General features: G+C 45.2%; 1 protein-coding gene across 1 annotated transcript; it reads left to right on the top strand.

The window, feature by feature from the left end:
* Positions 1–282: 282 nt before the first annotated feature.
* cenpf (centromere protein F) lies at positions 283–18781 on the top strand. Its single transcript, XM_052495856.1, has 23 exons — positions 283–416; positions 1187–1397; positions 1516–1712; positions 1853–1962; positions 2348–2439; positions 4441–4723; positions 4989–5191; positions 5312–5437; positions 5595–5723; positions 5833–5955; positions 6212–6347; positions 6594–9242; positions 9383–9702; positions 9749–10204; positions 10374–10533; positions 10653–11081; positions 11385–11501; positions 11678–13143; positions 13382–13540; positions 13694–13850; positions 16556–17239; positions 17350–17480; positions 18018–18781. The coding sequence occupies exons 2-23, from the start codon at positions 1236–1238 to the stop codon at positions 18231–18233; spliced, it is 8505 nt and encodes a 2834-aa protein (XP_052351816.1). The 5' UTR covers positions 283–416; positions 1187–1235; the 3' UTR covers positions 18234–18781.
* Positions 18782–20921: the final 2140 nt, after the last annotated feature.

Raw genomic sequence — 20921 nt, 5'->3', positions numbered from 1 at the left:
CGAGTGAATGCGGCATTAGCTATAATGAAACAACTGAATGCCAATTCCCATAAATTAAAACAATGCAAACCATAGTAGTTGTAATGTGCATAAACTGAGTTTAGGAGACATTACAACAATTTACCAGATGAGAATGAGTAACTACAAACCAATACAATACACGAGTTTGAAGACTGATCCCTCCCTGGGACCAACCCTTCAGTTCCTTGGTTAGTCACGTGACAAATAAACTGCCGCAATATTCTGGGGGCGGGGACTTTGTTCAAATTCCAGCGTCCAATCAATGGTGAGTTTCTGACAAAGTCCCTACAATCATCCAATCAAACGCCACATCGGAGATTACTGGAGATTTTGAATTCTCAGCAGCACTTTGTCTTTCGGAGCGAAATCTCAAGAACAAGAATCACCGCTTTTAGGTGAGTTCAGATTTCTACCTACAACTTTTTTTTTTTGCAACAGGTTGGTAAAGCAGATAGTTAAATTGGACCCAATATTTGTTTTGAACAGTTTTGGTAGTTGCAAAAACGACTCTCTTCGTCCGCTGTGACTTGTACTTTGTTTACATTCGATATGAAAAGCGGTCTAGCTAGCGCTAAATTAGGCTAACGGTAGTTTGATTAGCTAGCGTTAGCTATCAAAGCTAAAGTGCATAAACGCAGAGAAATAATATATTTGATAAAAGGCAGTAGAATTATGCCTAATTTATAACCAAGACATATGATTCAAAACGAGTAAGTAGCAGAGAGTTTGAGATTTCTTTTAGTTTTTGATAGTTCATGATTCTCCACTAATGAAAGTATGCGATACATTTGATAAAAATTATTGAAAAACTTGCTCTCATTCGTCCCAGGACCGAATTGGAATAAACTTGCTAATAGTTAGTTATACATGTGTGTGTAAACTGTGACGACCAAACACTATTTACTGAGTCAAACCTGTCAGATAATCTAAGTCACTAGTAGCCCTATAAATGTGACAAGTTCCTGATAATTTTATATGCACTTTTACATTTGGATATTGTATTTTTATTTTTTACATCAATAAAATCAAATAAATATCTGAATTGTGAAATTCAATATAAAACATGAATCTGGTGTACTATTTAGTGCAATTTCACTAGCACTGCCTCCATTCAAATATATTTAGCGAGCTAACGTTAGTTTTGGTGGTACTTCTCCCCTCCCAGGATATGCCGGTTGAGGCTTGACGTAGCTAGCTACAGATATTGAAGCAGTATGAGCTGGGTAGTGGAGGAGTGGAAAGATGGTCTTTCAGGTAAAGCCCTGCAGAAGATACAAGAGATTGAGGGACAGCTGGACAAGCTGAAGAAGGAGAGGAATCAGAAACAATTCCAGCTCGACTCACTGGAGGCTGCTCTACAAAAACAGAAACAAAAGGTTGGTGACTTAAGTTATGGTGTTGAATTCCAAAACATTAACAATACATTATCCTAGGGGAATTTCTGTTTTTACATTCGGTTTGTGTGTTAGACATTCAAAGTTGTGTGTTCTCCAGGTTGACAGTGAGAAGAGCGAGGCGTCTGCCATTAAGAGGGAGAACCAGGCCTTAGTAGAGTCATGTGACGCCGTGGAGAAGGCCCGTCAGAAGGCGACCCACGACCTGGGGGTCAAAGTGCAACAGGTCAGCAACCTGGAGGGTCAGCTCAGCACCAGCAAGAAGACCATAGAACGACTGGAGCAGGAACTCAAGAAGTGAGTCGCTTGCTCAGTACTACTGTACACTAGGGCTGTACGAGAAATCTGTTGGCTTTGTGCACATACTGGAGATGCTTAGCTAGCCTAGGAATAGGATGGTTACAACATGGTAATAATAACACTGTATTCCTCTACAGATATAAGAATGAAAAGGACCGTTCTCAGTCCTCCTCTGATCTACCGTCCTACAGCACTCCTCAAAAGACCTTTGCCACTCCTGCTGCTACTCCCAGCTACAGACAGCATGGTAGAGTACCACAATATGGCCCACTTATATTCTGTGCAATTGGCTCATTCATCCCCCCCTCCTCTCCCCTGTAACTAATTCCCAGGTCGTTGCTGTAAATGAGAATGTGTCACGGTGCAGTTGTAGCCATGGATGGAGTCCATTTCAATTCAGAAAGTAAACCAAATTCTGATTTGACAGCTGTAAAAAGTTCTTTATAAATACATTTGATTTCAATTCCAAATACTACTAATCGAAAACAATTGGAGGGAATTTCAGTGTAATTCCTGAATGGACTGGAATTGAAAGGAAATTGACCCGGACCCTGGTAGCCGCCTCCATAACTAGTATCATCTGTCTATTTTAAGTGCATGGTTGTGGTGTGAACAGTTTCTCTCCCTCCCAGACTCCAGGCTGGAGGACCTTCACGAGAGATACAACCAGGAGGTGGAAGAGAGGAAGAGACTGGAAGCCGAACTGAAAATCACACAGGTCAAAGTGAGTTGAAATGCTCAGTAGCACAACCACACAGTCAGATGCAGTGCAGGGACTATAATTGGAGTGGTTTTGTTAGCATGATAATCCACTATGACACTCTGGAACTGAAAGGTCCCTGTTTCAAATACCAGAGTCTTTTGACGTGCCTTTGAGCAAGGTACTGAACCCTAATTTGATCCATGGGCGCCGTACTAAATCAAATCAAATGTATTTATATAGCCCTTCTTACATCAGCTGATATCTCAAAGTGCTGTACAGAAACCCAGCCTAAAACCACAAACAGCAAGCAATGCAGGTGTAGAAGCACGGTGGCTAGGAAAAACTCCCTAGAAAGGCCAAAACCTAGGAAGAAACCTAGAGAGGAACCAGGCTATGTGGGGTGGCCAGTCCTCTTCTGGCTGTGCCGGGTGGAGATTATACTACTATGGCTTACCCTGTAAAACAACACCTATCATACTACTATGGCTGACCCTGTAAAACAACACCTATCATACTACTATGTCTGACCCTGTAAAACAACACCTGTCATACTACTATAGCTGACCCTGTAAAACAACACCTACCCTGTCATACACCTACTACTATGCTGCTGACCCTACTATGGCTGAAAACAACACCTATCATACTACTATGCTGACCCTGTAAAACAACACCTATCATACTACTATGGCCTGTAAAACAACACATTTCGCTGCACCTATCATACTACTAAACCCTGTAAAACAACACCTATCATACTACTATGGCTGACCCTGTAAAAAAAAACAACACCTATCATGCTATCATACTACTATAGCTGACTATGGCTGACCCTGTAAAACAACACATTACACTGCACCTATCATATACTACTGACCCTGGCTGACCCTGTAAAACAACACATTTCTGACCCTGCACCTATCATACTACTATGGCTGACCCTGTAAAACAACACATTTCTGACCCTGCACCTATCTAGTGTATGTGACAATAAAACATCTATACCTGTTGAAACTAGTCATACAAATCAAATGGCTGACCCTGTAAAACAACACAACTGCACCTATCATACTACTGTGACCCTGTAAAACAACACATTACACTGCACCTATCATAAGTACCCTGCACCTAACTATATGGTATATACAGACAACACCTATCATACTACTATAGCTGACCCTGTAAAACAACACCTATCATACTACTATAGCTGACCCTGTAAAACAACACCTATCATACCTATAGCTGATAATTCTATCATACTACTATAGCTGACCCTGAAATGGTTTTAAATGGCTGACCCTGACACTGTTGCTGTGTAAAACAACACCTATCATACTACAGCTGTGTAATTGCTGACCCTTGATTACACTGCACCTATCATACTACAACCCTGTAAAACAACACCTATCATACTACACAGGACCCAGAAGAACAAATCTAAACTGACACTGTTATTTTTCACTTAAAAGTTTATAGTTCACTTTTTAAAGTTATAGTTCGTTTGGTTGGAGGCTGATTCTCGTTTGTGTAATTTAATTCACCTGTAGTGCAGGTGCCTATAGGTAAAAATAGCAATTAAACATGTTTTTTTTAAATAAAATTGCAGGGGTGCCAATAAATTGGACCACATCTGGATGGTGTAATACCAGCCCCTCCAGGATTGTACTGTGCTTTTCTGTTATATTTGTGGGCAAAAATGTTTGATTTTGCTATTGCAGCTCTTAGACTTTGCATGGCAATTTACTATGATTTTTATCCAATTGTCCCAAAACTACGCTGACACATTTTATGTGGTTAAAGTGCGGCGATAAGCTAAAATTGCGATTATTATTTTTATTTTTTCTCCCCCCTTTTGTAATGCTGTGAGCAGACTGTTTTATGCTGTGATATTGCAGCGATTTGTCCAATTTGCAAACCCTCGTAATATGCAGGGAATTGTTGATTTTGCACACAATTGCAAAATCCTGGAGGGACTTTAATACGATGCACACTGATGCATGCTTCTGTCTCGTCTTCTAGCTGTTGAACCAGTCGTCCGTCAGTCATAAGGACATTGCCACCCGGCAACAAGCAGGCTCCTCCATATTCCCATGGCAACAGCAAGACAAGGGCCGCCAGTCCCAGGGCACCATTGAAACGCCCCTGGCTAGGCGGGCAGGGGGCGGGACATCCGCTGGCGGCTTCATGTGGAACACGGAGGATACACCAATCAAATCCACCCAGCGAATCAGCACATCTGTATCCCAGTTTGATTCTGATGGCTCCTCCCAGCAGATGGAACAGCTGAGGATACTGAATCAAGGTTAGGCCACGCCCTGTTATACTAATACTATCCTTTAGGCCACGCCCTGTTATACTAATAGTATCCTTTACTAATACTATCCTTTACAAACCCTGTCAGGAGGCACATTTGTGTGAGAATTTGTAAGTCGCTCTGGATAAGAGCGTCTGCTAAATGACTTAAATGTAAATGTAAAATGCGTTGTAACGGGAAAAAATTCATGTTCTGACTGGGAAAATTCCGGTGGTTTCTCAATGTTTGGTCCTGTTTTTTAATGTCCTGTCAGAGCTGAAGAGTAAAGTGTCTGAGCTGGAGCAGCATCTGCAGTCACAGGAGAAGGACGCGAGGATGCAGAGCGGCAGGCTCCAGGAGCTCCAGGGCCAGCTGGACCAGGCTAGGAGAGACCTGACCGACAGAGACAAGACCCTGGGCAAGAGCAGAGATGAACTAAGCAAGGCTACCACTCAGCACGAACAAGCTGTCGCCAAGGTAGGGGATATATGGCGTATTCAAAAAAATACTATAATTTGCTAATGCATTCCTGTTGTGTTTCTGAGGACTGTTTTGAACATAAGAAAATGTATGAATCATTACTGTGCCTCCTCCCAGTGTGTGTCAATGGAGCAGAAATTGAAACAGGTCTCTGAGGAGATGTCCTGCCAGAGGCACAACGCTGAGAGCTGCAGACGAGCTCTGGAACAGAAGGTCAAGGACCAGGAGAAGGAGAGCCAGAAGGTTTGCTCGCTTTGTCCTCTGTTCTTTCAGACTCTGTAGTTGAAATTAATACTGAAAATCCACCTGTTGCAACTTTAATCTCTGTTACCCGTGGGTTTTGTGTTGCTGTTGCTGAAGAGAGGTGTATAAATGTATGTTTTCTTGTGTTTGTGTGTAGGAGCTCTCCCACCTTCAGAGCAGCCACCACTCCCTAGAGCAGCAGTTTAACCAGACCAAGACCAAGCTGAACCAGGAGATACAGCAAGCCAAGAAAGACCACAACATCCTGCAGGCTGAGATGGACAAGGTAATGTAATACGTTGTGATTATGGGCTGGAGTTATTCATTTCTACATGTCACTGACAACCACTCAAAGTTCACTTCCTGTTACCAAGTATATCACTGCTCTCTGCCAGGTGTCATGCCAGAGGAGCCAGCTGGAGAGAGACCAGGAGGAGCAGAAACAGAAGCTGCTGAGGTCAGAACAGAGCCAACAGGCCAGCCAAAACAAGGAGCAGGACCTCAGGAAGAAATTTGAGGTGGGCCATGATTCATGGAATTTCTCTTTTAAACCTGTTATGTATTCTTCTGTAATGTGTTCATTTGTGGAAAAATGTGCTGGACTAAATTATTATTTTTTTTAAAAACACAATGAAACCACACACACCAAAAAACTACTGTTTTAATATACGCACACAATGTTTCACCCCTAGTCTGGGTGGTCTTTAAGGACATTGGATGTCCTCCATCTTGGAACCAGAAGTAATCTGATTGTTGTGTGTTTAACTTGTCCAGGAGCTGCAGAGAGAGAAGAACACTGTGAGCGCCCAGCTGGACCAGGGTAGCAAGAGGCTCTCTCAGCTGGAGGAGGAGAGGAAGAGCGCCGAGCAGAACCTCAAACGCACCCAGAGCATGCTGGATGACTTCAGAGGTAGGTTGTTGGTTTTGTTTAACCTTTATTTGTCCAGGTACTCATTGATATAAAATCTCTTGTTAAAGTTAGACTTTGTGCGTGGTTTCCAAACCTATCTATTAGGATCTAGCAATGTAAAAGTAATGTTTTAAATCCTGTTTGATGTGGAATGAGCTCATTTTCATTCCATGCCTTGTCATGTCATATCTCTGGTTTTGGCTTCCCCACATTACATGTGGTTTCTGTGTGTCTGTTGTTCAACAGCCAAAAATGAAGCCCAGTCCGAAGAGCTGAAAGGACTTGTCACTAAACTGGAAAGCCAGACCAGATCGTCAGCCCAAGATCTAGAGAACCTAAAGAAAACGCTCACAGACGCAGAGACCAAGAATGACAAGACTCAGAGTGAACTGAATACCCAAAAACAGGAAGTGGAACAGATCACAAACAAACACAGCGCTCTGGAGAAGGAGATCCAGGAACTGAAGACAACCCTGACCACCACTCAGGGCGAGTTTGTGCAGCTGAAGAAAGAGAACGAGACACTTCAGGGATGGAAAACGGAGAAGGAGACTCTCATTAACGAGACTGAGGCTGTGCAGCAAGGCTTAGTCGACAAAATCACTGAGCTTGAGAAGAGTCTGGGCTCGTTGAAGGACGATAAAATAGGTCTACAGGAGCAGCTGAAGACTCTGGAGGCTGAGAAGGCTTGTCTATCAGGGCAGATCGACTCCCTGAAAGGAGAACTCCTCAACAAGTGTACCGACCTGGAGGAGAAGGGCTGCATGTACGAAGAGCTCCAGAGACGGCTGGAGGAGTCTGACCAGAAACACTTAAAAAACCTGGAAACCGTTGGGTTGCAGGTGACCCAGCTTGAGGGACAAGTGAAGGATCTGGGGTCCAGGCTGCAGGTGGAGACTGGCAGGGCGGAGCGGGCCGAAATGTTTCACACTGAGCTCCAGGAGCAGTATCAGGCGGCCTGCGACCTGGCCCGGTCCAAAGATGCTCTGGTGGAGTTAGGCCAGAGCGATGTAGCCCAGCTCAGGGAGAGTCTGGCTCAGACCATAGCCCTACAGGAGGAACAACTGGCCAGATTTACCCAGGAGAAGACCTCCCTCCTGAAGGAGTGTGAGGAAAGCGTAGCATTGAAGGCAGACGAGGTTGAGCACGCCCAGCTGAGTCTGGTTAAGATTCAGCAGGAGCTGCCGTTCCTCCAGGACCAGGTGTCTTCACTGGAGTCCAACCTGAAGATCCAGAAAAGTTTGGGTGTTAAACTGCAGGCCAAGTATGACAACATTGTCAATACTAAAGAGGATCTTGTGGAGAAGCTTTCCGAGGCAGAAAAGAGAGGGGAAAGTCTTCAGGGTGAAGTCAATAGCCTCTCAGAGCAGGCGAAGACTGTTGGCTCTCTACAGGAGCGCTGTGATACTCTGACGGCTGCGGCACAGGAGTCCATAAGCGCTCTGCAGAACATGACCGAGACCCTGACCCAGACTGAATCAGAGCTGCACATACTGAGAGACGTGGTTGAAAAACTAGAGGCTCAGGTGAACGAAGCTGAGACCAAGGCCTCAGATCTTGAGAGGGAAAAGGCAGAGATGGCAGAGAAAGTAGAGAAAATCCAGAGGGAAGCTGAAGAGGTTTCTGTGAAGTATCAAACCCTTCAGGACTCCCAGGAAGAGGAGAGGAGTGGTTTGATGAAGCAGATCTCTACATTAAAGGACATACTCACTGAGAATAAGGCTGCTTCCGCCCAGCTGTCTTCTGACCTGAATAACTCCCTGGAAGCTCTGCAGAAGACTCACTCGGCTGCCGTGGAGCTCAACTCCAACCTGGAGAGCAGCCTAGTGGAGAAAACAAACCTAATCTCTTCTCAGGAGATGCAAGTCAAAGAGCTCTCAGAGAGACTCCATAAGGAATCCGAGATCCATGTCACAGAGCTGGAGACTTACCTCCAGAAACAAAGAGGCCTGAAGGAGCAGCTTGAGATTGTAAAGAGCCAGCTGGAGAGTAAAAGCCAGGAAGGAGCCGAGGCTAAGGAGAAGTGGGAGAGGGCCTCACTAGAGCTGTCTAAGCTGAGAGAAGATTTGTCTTCTGCCAGAAACAGTGTTGATGAGAAAGGCTGTAAGATCAAGAGTCTGAAAGAGAGGTTGAACCAGGCTGAGTCTGAACAAGACAAAGCTACCGACGCCCTGAAAGAGAAGGTCATCAGCATGAACAAGATCAAGGTCCAGCTGGAGATGCTTCAGATGGACCTGGAGGACAACGAGGCCTGCATGAACACCTTTGACACCCAGATAGAGGAGCTTAAAGGAACTGTGGAGGAACTCAGAGGAACCGTGGCCTCTCTGAACGAGAGGCTGGAGGAGAGCGTGACGCAAAGGTCCAGCTTGGAGACCGAGCTGGGCTCTGTCAAAGAGCAGCTGTCAGAGAAGAGCTGTGAAGTCACCCAGGTGACAGCAACTCTTGAAGACACTCGCCAGCAGATGCAGGCTGCCTTGTCCACAGCAGGTTTAGTGGAATCACTCCAGACCACTGTTGATGGGCTGATGGAAACCCTGGAGGAGGAGGTTAGAAAACACGGCCAACTGGAGATGGACATCATTCAGCTCACTGAGGAGAAGGAGCAGTTGACTGTGGAGAAGGAGCAGTTGACTGTGGAGAAGGAGCAGTTGACTGTGGAGAAGGAGCAGTTGACTGTGGAGAAGGAGCAGTTGACTGTGGAGAAGGAGCAGTTGACTGTGGAGAAGGAGCAGTTGACTGTGGAGAAGGAGCAGTTGACTGTGGAGAAGGAGCAGTTGACTGTGGAGAAGGAGCAGTTGACTGTGGAGAAGGAGCAGTTGACTGTGGAGAAGGAGCAGTTGACTGTGGAGAAGGAGCAGTTGACTGTGGAGAAGGAGCAAGGAGCAGTTGACTGTGGAGAAGGAGCAGTTGACTGTGGAGAAGGAGCAGTTGACTGTGGAGAAGGAGCAGTTGACTGTGGAGAAGGAGCAGTTGACCGTGGAGAAGGAGCAGTTGACCGTGGAGAAGGAGCAGTTGACGTGGAGAAGGAGCAGTTGACGTGGAGAAGGAGCAGTTGACCGTGGAGAAGGAGCAGTTGACCGTGGAGAAGGAGCAGTTGACCGTGGAGAAGGAGCAGTTGACTGTGGAGAAGGAGCAGTTGACTGTGGAGAAGGAGCAGTTGACTGTGGAGAAGGAGCAGTTGACTGTGGAGAAGGAGCAGTTGACTGTGGAGAAGGAGCAGTTGACTGTGGAGAAGGAGCAGTTGACTGTGGAGAAGGAGCAGTTGACTGTGGAGAAGGAGCAGTTGACTGTGGAGAAGGAGCAGTTGACCGTGGAGAAGGAGCAGTTGACCGTGGAGAAGGAGCAGTTGAGCGTGGAGAAGGGGCAGTTGACTGTGGAGAAGGAGCAGTTGACTGGAGAAGGAGCAGTTGACTGTGGAGAAGGAGCAGTTGACTGTGGAGAAGGAGCAGTTGACTGTGGAGAAGGAGCAGTTGACTGTGGAGAAGGAGCAGTTGACTGTGGAGAAGGAGCAGTTGACCGTGGAGAAGGAGCAGTTGACCGTGGAGAAGGAGCAGTTGACCGTGGAGAAGGAGCAACTTGAGGCTGACTTGCAGAGGCACAGTCTGAACGCTGGGGATGAGAGAGACGCGGTCAAACAGGAGAACGAGTGTCTCCAGCGTACGCTACAGAGCCTGACGGAGAACTACGAGGCTGTTCAGTCTGCGTTTGAGAGGGCGACCCAGCAGAGCGAGGACGAAACCAGAGAGCGGATCGGAACGTTTGAGAGGGAACAAACCGAGCTCCAGCAGAGACTGAGCGGACTGCAGGGTGAACTAGCCCTGTTCAAGGAGCACTATGACAGCCTGATGACTCAGGTAAATCCATAAAGTGGGAGAGCTAATTGTGTATGTAATTTTGTGATTTTGTTTTTTAGTGTTTATTTTACAAGGCAGGTCAAATTTTTATTTACAACGATGGCCTGTATTGTATAGGTCCTTGGAAGTAAAAATGTATTTAGTAAATGTAGTATTATTATTATGACAGGCAAGCCAGCAGCAGTCTCTCATAGAGCAGCTTCAGACCAAGAGAGACCAGAAGGTCTCTACAGGAGAGGTGGACGGACCGACTTCCAGACAGACGTCAGGCTCCTTCTTCAACGTCAGCTTCCCCTTAAAAGAAGATACCGTGGAGATGAAACCCACAGGTTTGATGATGATATGATAAGGCATTGAATTTCTAGTTGTTTTCCATTTACACATCTTAATGTTAATATAATGTGCTTCGGGTTCACAAAGATTTACTTTATTTCATTGATCTCATCAGCTGAGCAATCAGATGACCTCCACAACTCTGAAGTACCTCAACAGACAGGAAGTGGTGGCAACAATGAGCCAGCTGAAGAGTTCAGTGACTGCATGGATAAAGTCCCTGTAGAGCAGCAGAAAGCGCTCAGTAAAAGCCTTGATGATGATGTGACCCTCGGCAGTGAACATCCAGCAGTCTCTGAAGCTCCTTGTGACCAGGACCAGTTGGCCCAGAGCAGGGAGGTGGTCAGAAAGCTAGAGGAGGAGCTACAGACCCTCCACTCCCAGCTTGACCTCGCTACCTCTGAGATGACCTTCAGGAAGGAGCTGTGCTCTGAGCTGGAGGTCAAAGTTGAAGAGTTAGAGGTGAAGGTCCAACAGATGAAGAAAGAGATGTGTGGTGCCGCGGAGAAGATTAGCGCTGCCGTAGTGGAGAGACGGACGCTAGGTTGGTTTTTAACTAAACACTATCTCTCCTTTGTTGCCCCCTCCATAATATAAACAAACGCCATACTGTTGTACTTGTCTTTCTTGCACTAACACATACTAGCGCTCATTTGGCTTCTCGCTGCTTTTATGTCCAAGGTTTTATATTCTCAATAACGGTGATATGTGATTGTCTTACCAACCTTAGTTTCATGCAGTAACTGTAAGTTCCTCAGGTTGCTGTTTTCAATCTTTTGTCCTGTGTTTTATGTTTACTCTCAAGGGTGTTTTAATGATGACAATAACATGTATTTATTATTATCAGGTGACCAGATCTCAGAGTTGACAGAGGAGGCAGAGTCCCTGAGACTGGCGCTGCAGACCTCTAAATGTCAGCTCTCTGATGTCATGGAGATGCTAGAGACGCTGGAGAGGGCCAAAGGTAAGGACCAGAAACCCAAATTCTGGACCTCTATTTTAATCTTTGTAATATACCTCATTTTAATAGTGTTTGCATCTAATTGGTTTAATTGTTGTGCTTTAGGCTAATGTATAGAAAGTGAAAAGCTTTTTACTTTATATATGAATGAATGAAGATATGATTCTTCCATCCTGAAGGTGGTTGGAGCGAGAAGTTCTTCCAGGTGGAAAGCGAACTGAAGAGGGTTCGTTCTGAGAAGACCAATCTGGAGAAACACATCCTCTCCATGGAGGCTGATTTGGAGTGCCTGACCGAGCAGAAAGTCACGCTGGAGAGGGAGATGGAGGCTAGCCGCAAAGGTAAATGTGACCTGGCCCAGCAGCTGGCCACCCTCACCTCAGAGAACGGACAACTCAGACAAGAGATGGTGTCCTGCAGCGAGGATAGGAATGAGCTGGAACAGTCAGTGGCACAGTGGAGGGATAAGGCAGAGAGTCTGGAGAAGACAAACGTGGATACTAGAGAGGTTATTAAGATCTTAGAGGAAGATATCAGAAATGGGAAGAGGGAATCTGATGTGACTTCTGCTAACCTGGAGAGTCTGCAGATGGAGAGCGGTCAGCTGGTGCTGCAGTGTCAGGCGCTAGAGAAGACCATCACCCTGCAGAGCGGGGAGAAGGACAACCTGATTAACCAACTGAACAGCTTCAAAGATAACCAGAACTCTGCGAGCAAAAACACTGAGTCCATGGCCTCTAAGATCCAGTCTCTGGAAGGGGAGATATCCAGACTAGCCCAGTCTCTGGAGTCTTCTCTGCTAGAGAAAGGAGAGATAGCCTCACGCCTCAACTCAACCCAGGAGGAGGTGGCCCAAATGAGGTCGGGCATCGAGAAGCTCCGGGTCCGCATGGAGTCAGACGAGAGAAAGAAGAAACACATGAGCGAACTGCTGAAGACTGCCCAGAGGAAAGCAGATGCTCTTCAGGACCAGCTAGACAAACAGGAGAGGGAGAGGGAAGACGCTGACCAAAACCTAGAGGAGGCTGTGCTTCAGGCCGAGACGGCCACGGCCCAACTTGAAGAGTTGGAGGAAGAGAAAAGGGAACTGGCCAGTAAGATTGAGGAGATGACCGCCGAACTGGACAGCCTGAGAAATGAGAAGGAGAGGCTTGAGGAATTGCTCTCTCTGAAGAACGCAGAGATTGAGGAGATGAAGGCAGCAAACCGAGCTGCCACTGAGGAACTGGAGAAAGGGATGAGAGAGGCGGAGGAAAAACAGAGTGCAATGGTGGAAGAGTTACAGGCCCAGCTTGGCTCTGTGAGCTCTGAGCTGCAGAAATGCAGAGAAGGCCTGGAGGGAGAGAAGGAGAGAATGTGGTCTCTAACGGAGGAATGGAAGACTGAGGGGGAGAGGCTGAAGAAAGAGGTGGATCGACTGCAGGCTTTGGAGATTGAGCGGGAGAAGGAGAGAGAGATGCTGACTCTGAGACTGCAGGAGGACCTGGAGGCACAGCAGAGAGAGATGGGGGACATCCGTGAGAACAACAACACCCTGCAGCAAGAGATGGAGAAGCTGCAGGCACTACTGTCGGAGCGGGAGCAGAAAGAACAGGCTCAGTCTGCAGAGAGACTAGAACTACAGCAGCAGTCAGAAAGCTACAAGGTCAGTCGTTTTCTATAGTCCTATTGATATCATGTAGAATAACCCCAAATACTAAGAATATAGGCTTTCATTCATCCATACGAGACTGGAATGATCTTGGTACTTTGTACTTTTCAACCACGCTTAACGGTGTTGGAAACCGATGTGTTAAACTGTGCTGGTCTTCTGGTTCAGCAATGCAGTGTGTCAGTCACACTATGTATGTCCTCTTTCTAACACACTACTGACTCCTCCCTAGTTATCCCTGGAGGAAGTTACCTCTGAGAAGGAGGTGCTGAGGGGACAGTTGGCTGCAGCGGAGGAGGAGGTCAGAGGTCATCTGTTAGAGCTGAGCAGTCTGAGAACCAAAATGGAGGAGCTCAGCACTACCATCACACAGCAGGACAGCAGCAAACAGGTATACAGCCCTTGTCACATTGTTGCGTTTTGGCCTGGAAATTCATTGCATTACATTAGGAGTGAAAACCACTTGAAAGTGTATTACTTTTTTAAAAATCTTTGAGTGATTCTTATGGTAACTAATATTTTTTTTCTGTGTCCTGTCTGGAAGGTATCGGAGCTGAGCTCCAGAGTGGCCCGTCTGTCTAAGGAGAGGGACTCAGCCCTCAGTAAGATTAACCTGTGGATGAACTCCTGTAAACAGCTGGAGAAGGAGAGGGAGGCTCTTGTGCTGGAGACCCAGAAACTACAGGCCAGCCAGATACCAGGTACCATTATCTACTACATTACCATCAATAATAACTATCATTGATATATGAAAACAGTAGGGGCCCCAGAATTGAACCCTGGGGAACCCCACATGAATACTTACATTATTTGAAACAAGGGGTGTGAAAAGTACCCAATTTGTAAAACTTGTAAAAGTCACCCAGTAAAACACTACTTGAATAAAAGTCTAAAAGTATTTAATTTTAAATACACTTAAGTATCAAAAGTAAATGTAATTGCTAAAATATACTTAAGCATTGAAAGTAAATGTATAAATCATTTCAAATTCCTTATATTGCAAACCAGACGGCACCATTTTTAAATTTATTTTATTTACGGGTAGCCAGGGGCACACTCAGACATAATTTACAGTGCATTTGGAAGGGATACAAAAATATGGTTTGTGTTGATCCGATGCGAATGTTTAGGGGGTGGGCTTTGGATCAGTACTGGTTGTAAGCAAAAGAGCTATACTGTCTCAGCCAATCGTTCACATCAGAATGCAACACGCGACTGAAGAGAGAAGAGACAACCAATTCGCTAGTTACAGCATCAGCTTTGTAAAGACGAAGAGTAGAAAGGCAGTTTGTCAGTAAACAGCAGCGCGTCCCCTGAACCATAACCAAGAGGTAACGGTAGGTGAGAAGCCTGACCAGGGGTGAGAAGGTGATGAAGCGTACTTCATGAGCTGTAACTGAAAAACAACTGGCATTTGGAAAGTTTGAGGTGGGTGAGGAAGTGTGGTGGAATAAGTATTGAGTAACGTTATCTTGCTAGCTTGATCAAGTTATCAAGTTAGCTAGCCAGAGAAATGTTGAGCAACATTAGCCAACTTAAGTGAACAAATGATTGTGTTTATGGTGTGAAAAGTGGCCAGTATAATAGAGGAAAAATAGAATGCCTGTTTGTTTCATTATATATATTTTTTTTCTTTCCCAAGTACAATATTTAGATGTGTGGTGACAAGTGTTCTATTATAAAGGCTGTTATAACTGCAATATTAGTGTATCGTTTTTTCTCATTTGCAGTAAAGTCTAGGCAACCAATTTTTTTTTTTTATATTTAAAAAATAAAAAATCTTGATTTACATTAGTATTCTGACCCTTTGCTATGACACTTGAAATTGAGCTCAGTTGTATCCTGTTTCCATTGATCAACCTTGAGATGTTTCTACAACTTGGAGTCCACCTGTGGCAAATTCAATTGATTGGACATGATTTGGAAAGGCACACACCTGTCTATATAAGGTCCCACAGTTGACAGTGCATGTCAGAGGGGAAAAAAACAAGTTATGAGGTCAAAGGAATTGTCCGTAGAGCTCAGAGACAGGATTGTGTTGAGGCACATCTAGGGAAGGGTACCAACAAGAACACAGTGGCCTCAATCATTCTTAAATGGAAGAAGTTTGGAACCACAAAGACTATTCCTAGAGCTGGCCAAACTGAGCAATCTGAGGAGAAGGACCTTGGTCAGGGAGGTGACCAAGAAGCCGATGGTCACTCTGACTGAGCTCCAGAGTTCCTCTGTGGAGATTGTTGTCCTTCTGGAAAGTTATCCCATCTCTGCAGCACTCGCTTTAAGTTTGCCACCTAAAGGACTCTGACCATGAGAAACAAGATTCACTGGTCTGATGAAACCAAGATTGTTGCCAAGCGTCACATCTGGAGGAAACCTGGCACTATCCCTATGGTGAAGCATGGTGGTGGCAACATCCTGCTGTGGGGATGGTTTTCAGAGGCAGGGACTGGGAGACTAGTTAGGATCAAGGAAAAACTGAACGGAGCAAAGTACAGAGATCCTTGATGAAAACCTGCTCCAGAGCACTCAGGTCCTCCAACTGGGGTGAAGGTTCACCTTCCAACAGGACAACAACCCTAAGCACACAGCCAAGACAACAAAGGAGTGGCTTCAGAACAAGTCTCTGAATGTGCTTGAGTGGCTCAGTCAAAGCCTGGACTTGAACCCAATCGAACATCTCTGGAGAGACCTGAAAATAGCTGTGCAGTGACAATCTCCATCCAACCTGACAGAGCTTGAGAGGATCTGCAGAAAATAACTGGAGAAACTCCTCAAGTACAGGTGTGCTAAGCTTTGTAGCAACATACCCAAGACTCGAGGCTGTAGTCGCTTCAACAAACTACTGAGGAAAGAGTCTGATTACTTATGTGAATGTGATATTTCAGTTTTTTTTTTAACACGTTTGCAAAAATTTAAAATCCCTTTTTTGCTTTGTCATCATGGGGTATTGTGTGTGGTATTGCACTTGTGTTTGAGTCCTCCAGACCAGAGACAATGGGGATGACCCAGGGATGTTCTCTTGATAAGTGCATGAATTTAACCATTTTCCTGTCCCGCTAGCCATTCAAAATGCAAGTTGTACTTTTGGGTGTCAGGGAAAATGCATGGAGGTAAAAGTACATTGTTTTCTTTAGGGATATAGTGAAGTGACAGTAATTGGTCAAAAACATAAATAGTAAAGTACAGATATCCCCAAAAAACTACGTAAGTTAAAAATACTTTAAAGTACTACTTAAGTACTTTACATCACTGTCTGAAAAGACTTCAGATTGTGGAAAATCATATTAGATTTAATTGACAGGGACAATGCACATTAATCATAATTTCTGTAAATGTTGCTAAAAACAGATATAGATTTTGTAAAACACAAACCCATTTTTTATGTACAACCTCCCTGTCATTCCAGCTGGTGAAGAGAGCAGGGATGAGGTACAGAAGAGGAGCTCTGAGGAGGTGCAAGCTGAACTTAAAGAGTTGAAGAAAGCTTTAGAGGAGAGGAGTGGGGAGGTGCAGGAGCTCAGCAAGACTCTAGCAGAGAGAAGCAGGGAGTTGGAGGCGCAGAAGAGGAGCAGTGAGTCTGAACTGGAGGAGCTTACTGAAGCCTTGGAGGAGAGGAGCAGGGAGGTGGAGGAGAGCATGGATAAATACTGCAGCCTGATGGTCCGTGTCCACAAGCTGGAGGATACCAACGACACGCTGGAAACACGCCTGGAGCGCCTTGTCACGCAAACCACTAGCAGCACTGCTAACAACGCTAGCAACACGGCTAACAATGCTAGCAATAAAACACCCAGGCGAAAGTCAGGCAGGAGGTCAGCCTCCAGGGCACAGGATGCACTCATACCGTTGGGTCCCGCAGAGACAGACTCTGAGAACACGGTGCCTGCTGGTCAGGGTCAGGGGTCGTTGGGGAAGAGGGGTTGTGGTGTTCTAGCAGCTAGTGACAACAGCAACACACCATTTAAAGCCCAGGAGGCCCTGCTGAACACTGCCAAGAGGATCAAAGCAACAGCAACCACGCCCAAACCAGGAAGTAGACAGGAAGATGAGGAGTTTAGGCCAGAGGGACTTCCTGAGCTGGTGCAGAGAGGTGAGACCTGAGAACATGGATTCCAACAATAACTTTGTTCTTATTGAAGCATAATAAACCTGAGCTACTACTATCGGCCTCATGTTTGATTTGTCTCATGTCTCTCTCAGGGTTTGCCGATATCCCTCTAGGAGAGGCCAGTCCCTTCATCATGAGGAGAACCGCAGTGCAGCGCTGTAGCCCTCGTCTGGCCGCCGCACGACACACTGCCACCACCCCCTCTGTAACCCCCCAACACAAGGTGAGTTACACACACCCCCACCCACAGGGGGGCAGCAGAGTCCTAAAGGTGAGTCACACACTGCAGTTAAATTACAGTGTGTCATTGGCCAGCAGAGAGTTATCTAAGCCATGAGAGAGATGGAGGGTAGAGAACAGACTTGTCACTAAAAGAAGGTGTGAGATGGTTGTATTCAGTCAGTCAGCCGGATGTGACCCTAACCTGGGTCACATCTGCAACCTGGGTCACTGCATTACCAATGTAATTTGTCTGTGGTACAGGTGAAACGCGAATCACTCTTGACTACGGCTCGCTGGAGACCTGATAACATACATATTCACTCACACACGTCAGGACCTACGTTTCCATCCAATTGGTGACCAGATTTTTGAAAGATGCCACCATGTCAAAAATGAACAAATTGTCTGCATTTTATAGAATTGTACTGGCATTTAACTTTAGGAAGACGGGGGGTGGACCATTTCACTGTAGGAAGACTGGGAGTCCACTCATGTCTCTGTCCATAACATAACCATTTAAAACCCTTTCCTCTTGCAGGTGCTGGAGCCCCTGTCCCTTCAGAGCCCTGTCGGCATGGCAACTCTGTCTGACAGCCCTGGTGGGAAAGGCCTGTGTGTTAGTCCCGCCTCCAGTGGCGAGGAGAGGCGTGGCCGTCGGTCCCTGAGCACACGGAAGACTCCGGAACAGAGGGAGAAACGCAAAGAGGCCATGATGACAGCATCACGCCAAGAGGAGAACTGCCAAGTGCAGTAGCATAGCAACTAACTAACCTGTACAAAGCCAGTAACACCCCAGCCCAAACCAATGTGAGGACAGAATACTGGTGTCAGAATGTCTGTAAACTGCATTACCAATGTCTGTCTGTGGTACAGATGAAACGCGATTCTTCAATGTAAGCTGTAGATATGAAATGTTTCTTGTGTTTTTGCTCTGAACCTGTTTTATACATTCTATTCCTCCTGATTTACTACTACTGTTAATAGCACAACAATAAACTGTGTTTTTGTTTTAATCTGTTATTAGGGCTGGTTTTCCAGACCCAAATGATTCCTACTGGACTAGAAACCATGCTTGGTGGAGAATCTCCATGCCATTGGAACTTAATGTGTGTCTGTAGAAACTATCCCATGAAGTCGTATAAGATAAAACTCCCAATACCTAGTTCTGTATCTTTACGGGTCTTTTCTGTGTCAATAACTAATAATTCCACTTCACTCCAGCTCATTGGTTGTTCATAATGATATAACTGCTGTTTTACTAAACATTGTGGTCACATTTGCTTGACTGCGTCTCTTTTAACCCATGGTCTCACATCAGTGTACATGTGATTTCATTTTGCTTTGTCTTACGTGGCATTTTCTCACTCTTGGTTGTAATTCAGTCAGACGGCGACTAGTCTGTCGACACACACACCTCGACTCTTATCTCTCACACACACACGCACAGCTCAGGAAATCAATAATCCTGTCTTTTGAAGCCATAGGGAGAGAGATCTCACTGCACAAAATGCCCCTGTATCAAGATCTGACACATTCCGATACACATTGAAATATGATGTATCTGATTGTGTCCAACTCACACGTCGTATCAAACTGCTTCAGCCCACGTTGATGCGTCATGTCAATCACCAATCGTATTCGTTGACACATCCAAACATCTCAAGTATGCATTTGATCCCTTATTGACTAATTGTATGAAATTAATCTTAACGGTGCTCGTTGCCGTTACCATGAAAATACCCCCTCCCAAAGAACAAAATGTTACAGTGGAACCCAGACCTACAGACCAGGGCTTTTGATAATCAAACTTAATACTGGGTCTAAAAAGTGTGAATGAAATGTCCCCCTGTGGGGGCAGTATTGTACAATTTTTCTATTTAGACGGGGAAGTTTATACCTTAATTTCAAGTCTTGTCAGTCAAATTTCAAGATGTAATTTATAGGCCTGCGGTACTTGCTGCAGCAGACACTACAAAGAACTATCATTTATAACCCAACAAACAAACGTAATATGGTGACGAATATTGTATTTGTTTACAGAAACAACCACACGAACCTTGTTTCACAAATCAGTGTCTAACTCCAGCACTCACAAAGAATGAAAAAAGCTGAGTTTTCATTAGTTTGACTGTGCATGAAGCTGTTTCTTCAGGGATTGAACCGACTCTACCACAGACAGGAATTAAGTTTATAATGTTTAATCACAGTCCTGGCAGAGACTGCCCTTTTTAAATGCCTGTTACCATGCAGCACCACTGTTATAACAGGGCCCAGGAGTGGAGATGGACACGTTGAAATACAAAAGTTGAATATAAAAACATAAAAATTGTTATGTTCAGGTTTTAAGCTTCATCTTCCATTCTAAAGGATAATGTGAGTACCCATATCGTTTGTGTTTTCTAACCTAGACTAGTGCACCTCCCCTCTAACTGTAAAAATTTATAATTTAACGTAGCTAATGTAATCCACAGTGGAAATATATTTCAGTTACCAAATTGTAGAAATGGGATATTAGTGTGGAGATGAAGGAGCGTCTTTATTTTGATATCAGCTGGAGCGAATGGAATGATGCCAAACCATGTGTTTGATGCATTTGACACAGGTGCCACCAACCTCCTGTGGTGTATGTTTGGGTATTATACGTGGAAGATTCTTGCTTCTGCAGCGGTCACCTGAATGGTCCTTTCAGCTGTAAACGAGAAATAATTGGTTGAGAGTATTGTGTGTGTGTGTGTGTACGTACGTAGGCTATATCGGCATGTATGTTGAATGTGTGAGAGAACAAAAGAGAGACCAATGGGGGGGGATGAGGACAGTTAAAATGATAATATCTGATGGACAGACCACGTAAATTTAGCATCTGACCAGATTACGCACGGTTTTAGTTCTGGGTCTAACTGAGATTATACCCAAAATGCCATACATCTCAGTTTCTAAGGTCTGTTCAGAAACAGTCAGTTAGAAAAAAGTCCAGTGAAAGGTGCAGTATTCTGATTTACAGCAGGGGATAGGCCTACCTTGTGCTGGGTACAATAAAAGGCTACTCTAAAATGTGCAGTTTTGTCACACAACACAATGCCACATGTCTTTTTTGAGGGAATGTGCAATTGGCATGCTGACTGCAGGAATGTCCACGAGAGCTGTTGCCAGAGAATTAAATGTAAATTTCTCTACCATAAACCTCCTTCAATGTTGAGAGAGAATTTGGCAGTATGTTAAACCGGCCTCACAACCGCAGACCACGTGTTACCATGCCAGCCCAGGACCTCCACATCCGGCCTTTTCACCTGTGGGATCGTCTGAGACCAGCAACCCAGACAGCTGATGAATCTGTGGGTTTGCACACCCAAGAATTTCTGCACAAACTGTCAGAAACCGTCTCAGGGAAGCTCAATTGCGTGCTCGTCGTCCTCACCAGGGTCTTGACCTGACTGCAGTTTGA

This window comes from Oncorhynchus keta, chromosome 35, assembly GCF_023373465.1.
Source record: "Oncorhynchus keta strain PuntledgeMale-10-30-2019 chromosome 35, Oket_V2, whole genome shotgun sequence".
Lineage (NCBI taxonomy): Eukaryota > Metazoa > Chordata > Actinopteri > Salmoniformes > Salmonidae > Oncorhynchus > Oncorhynchus keta.
This window is presented reverse-complemented; position numbering and strand designations above follow the sequence as displayed.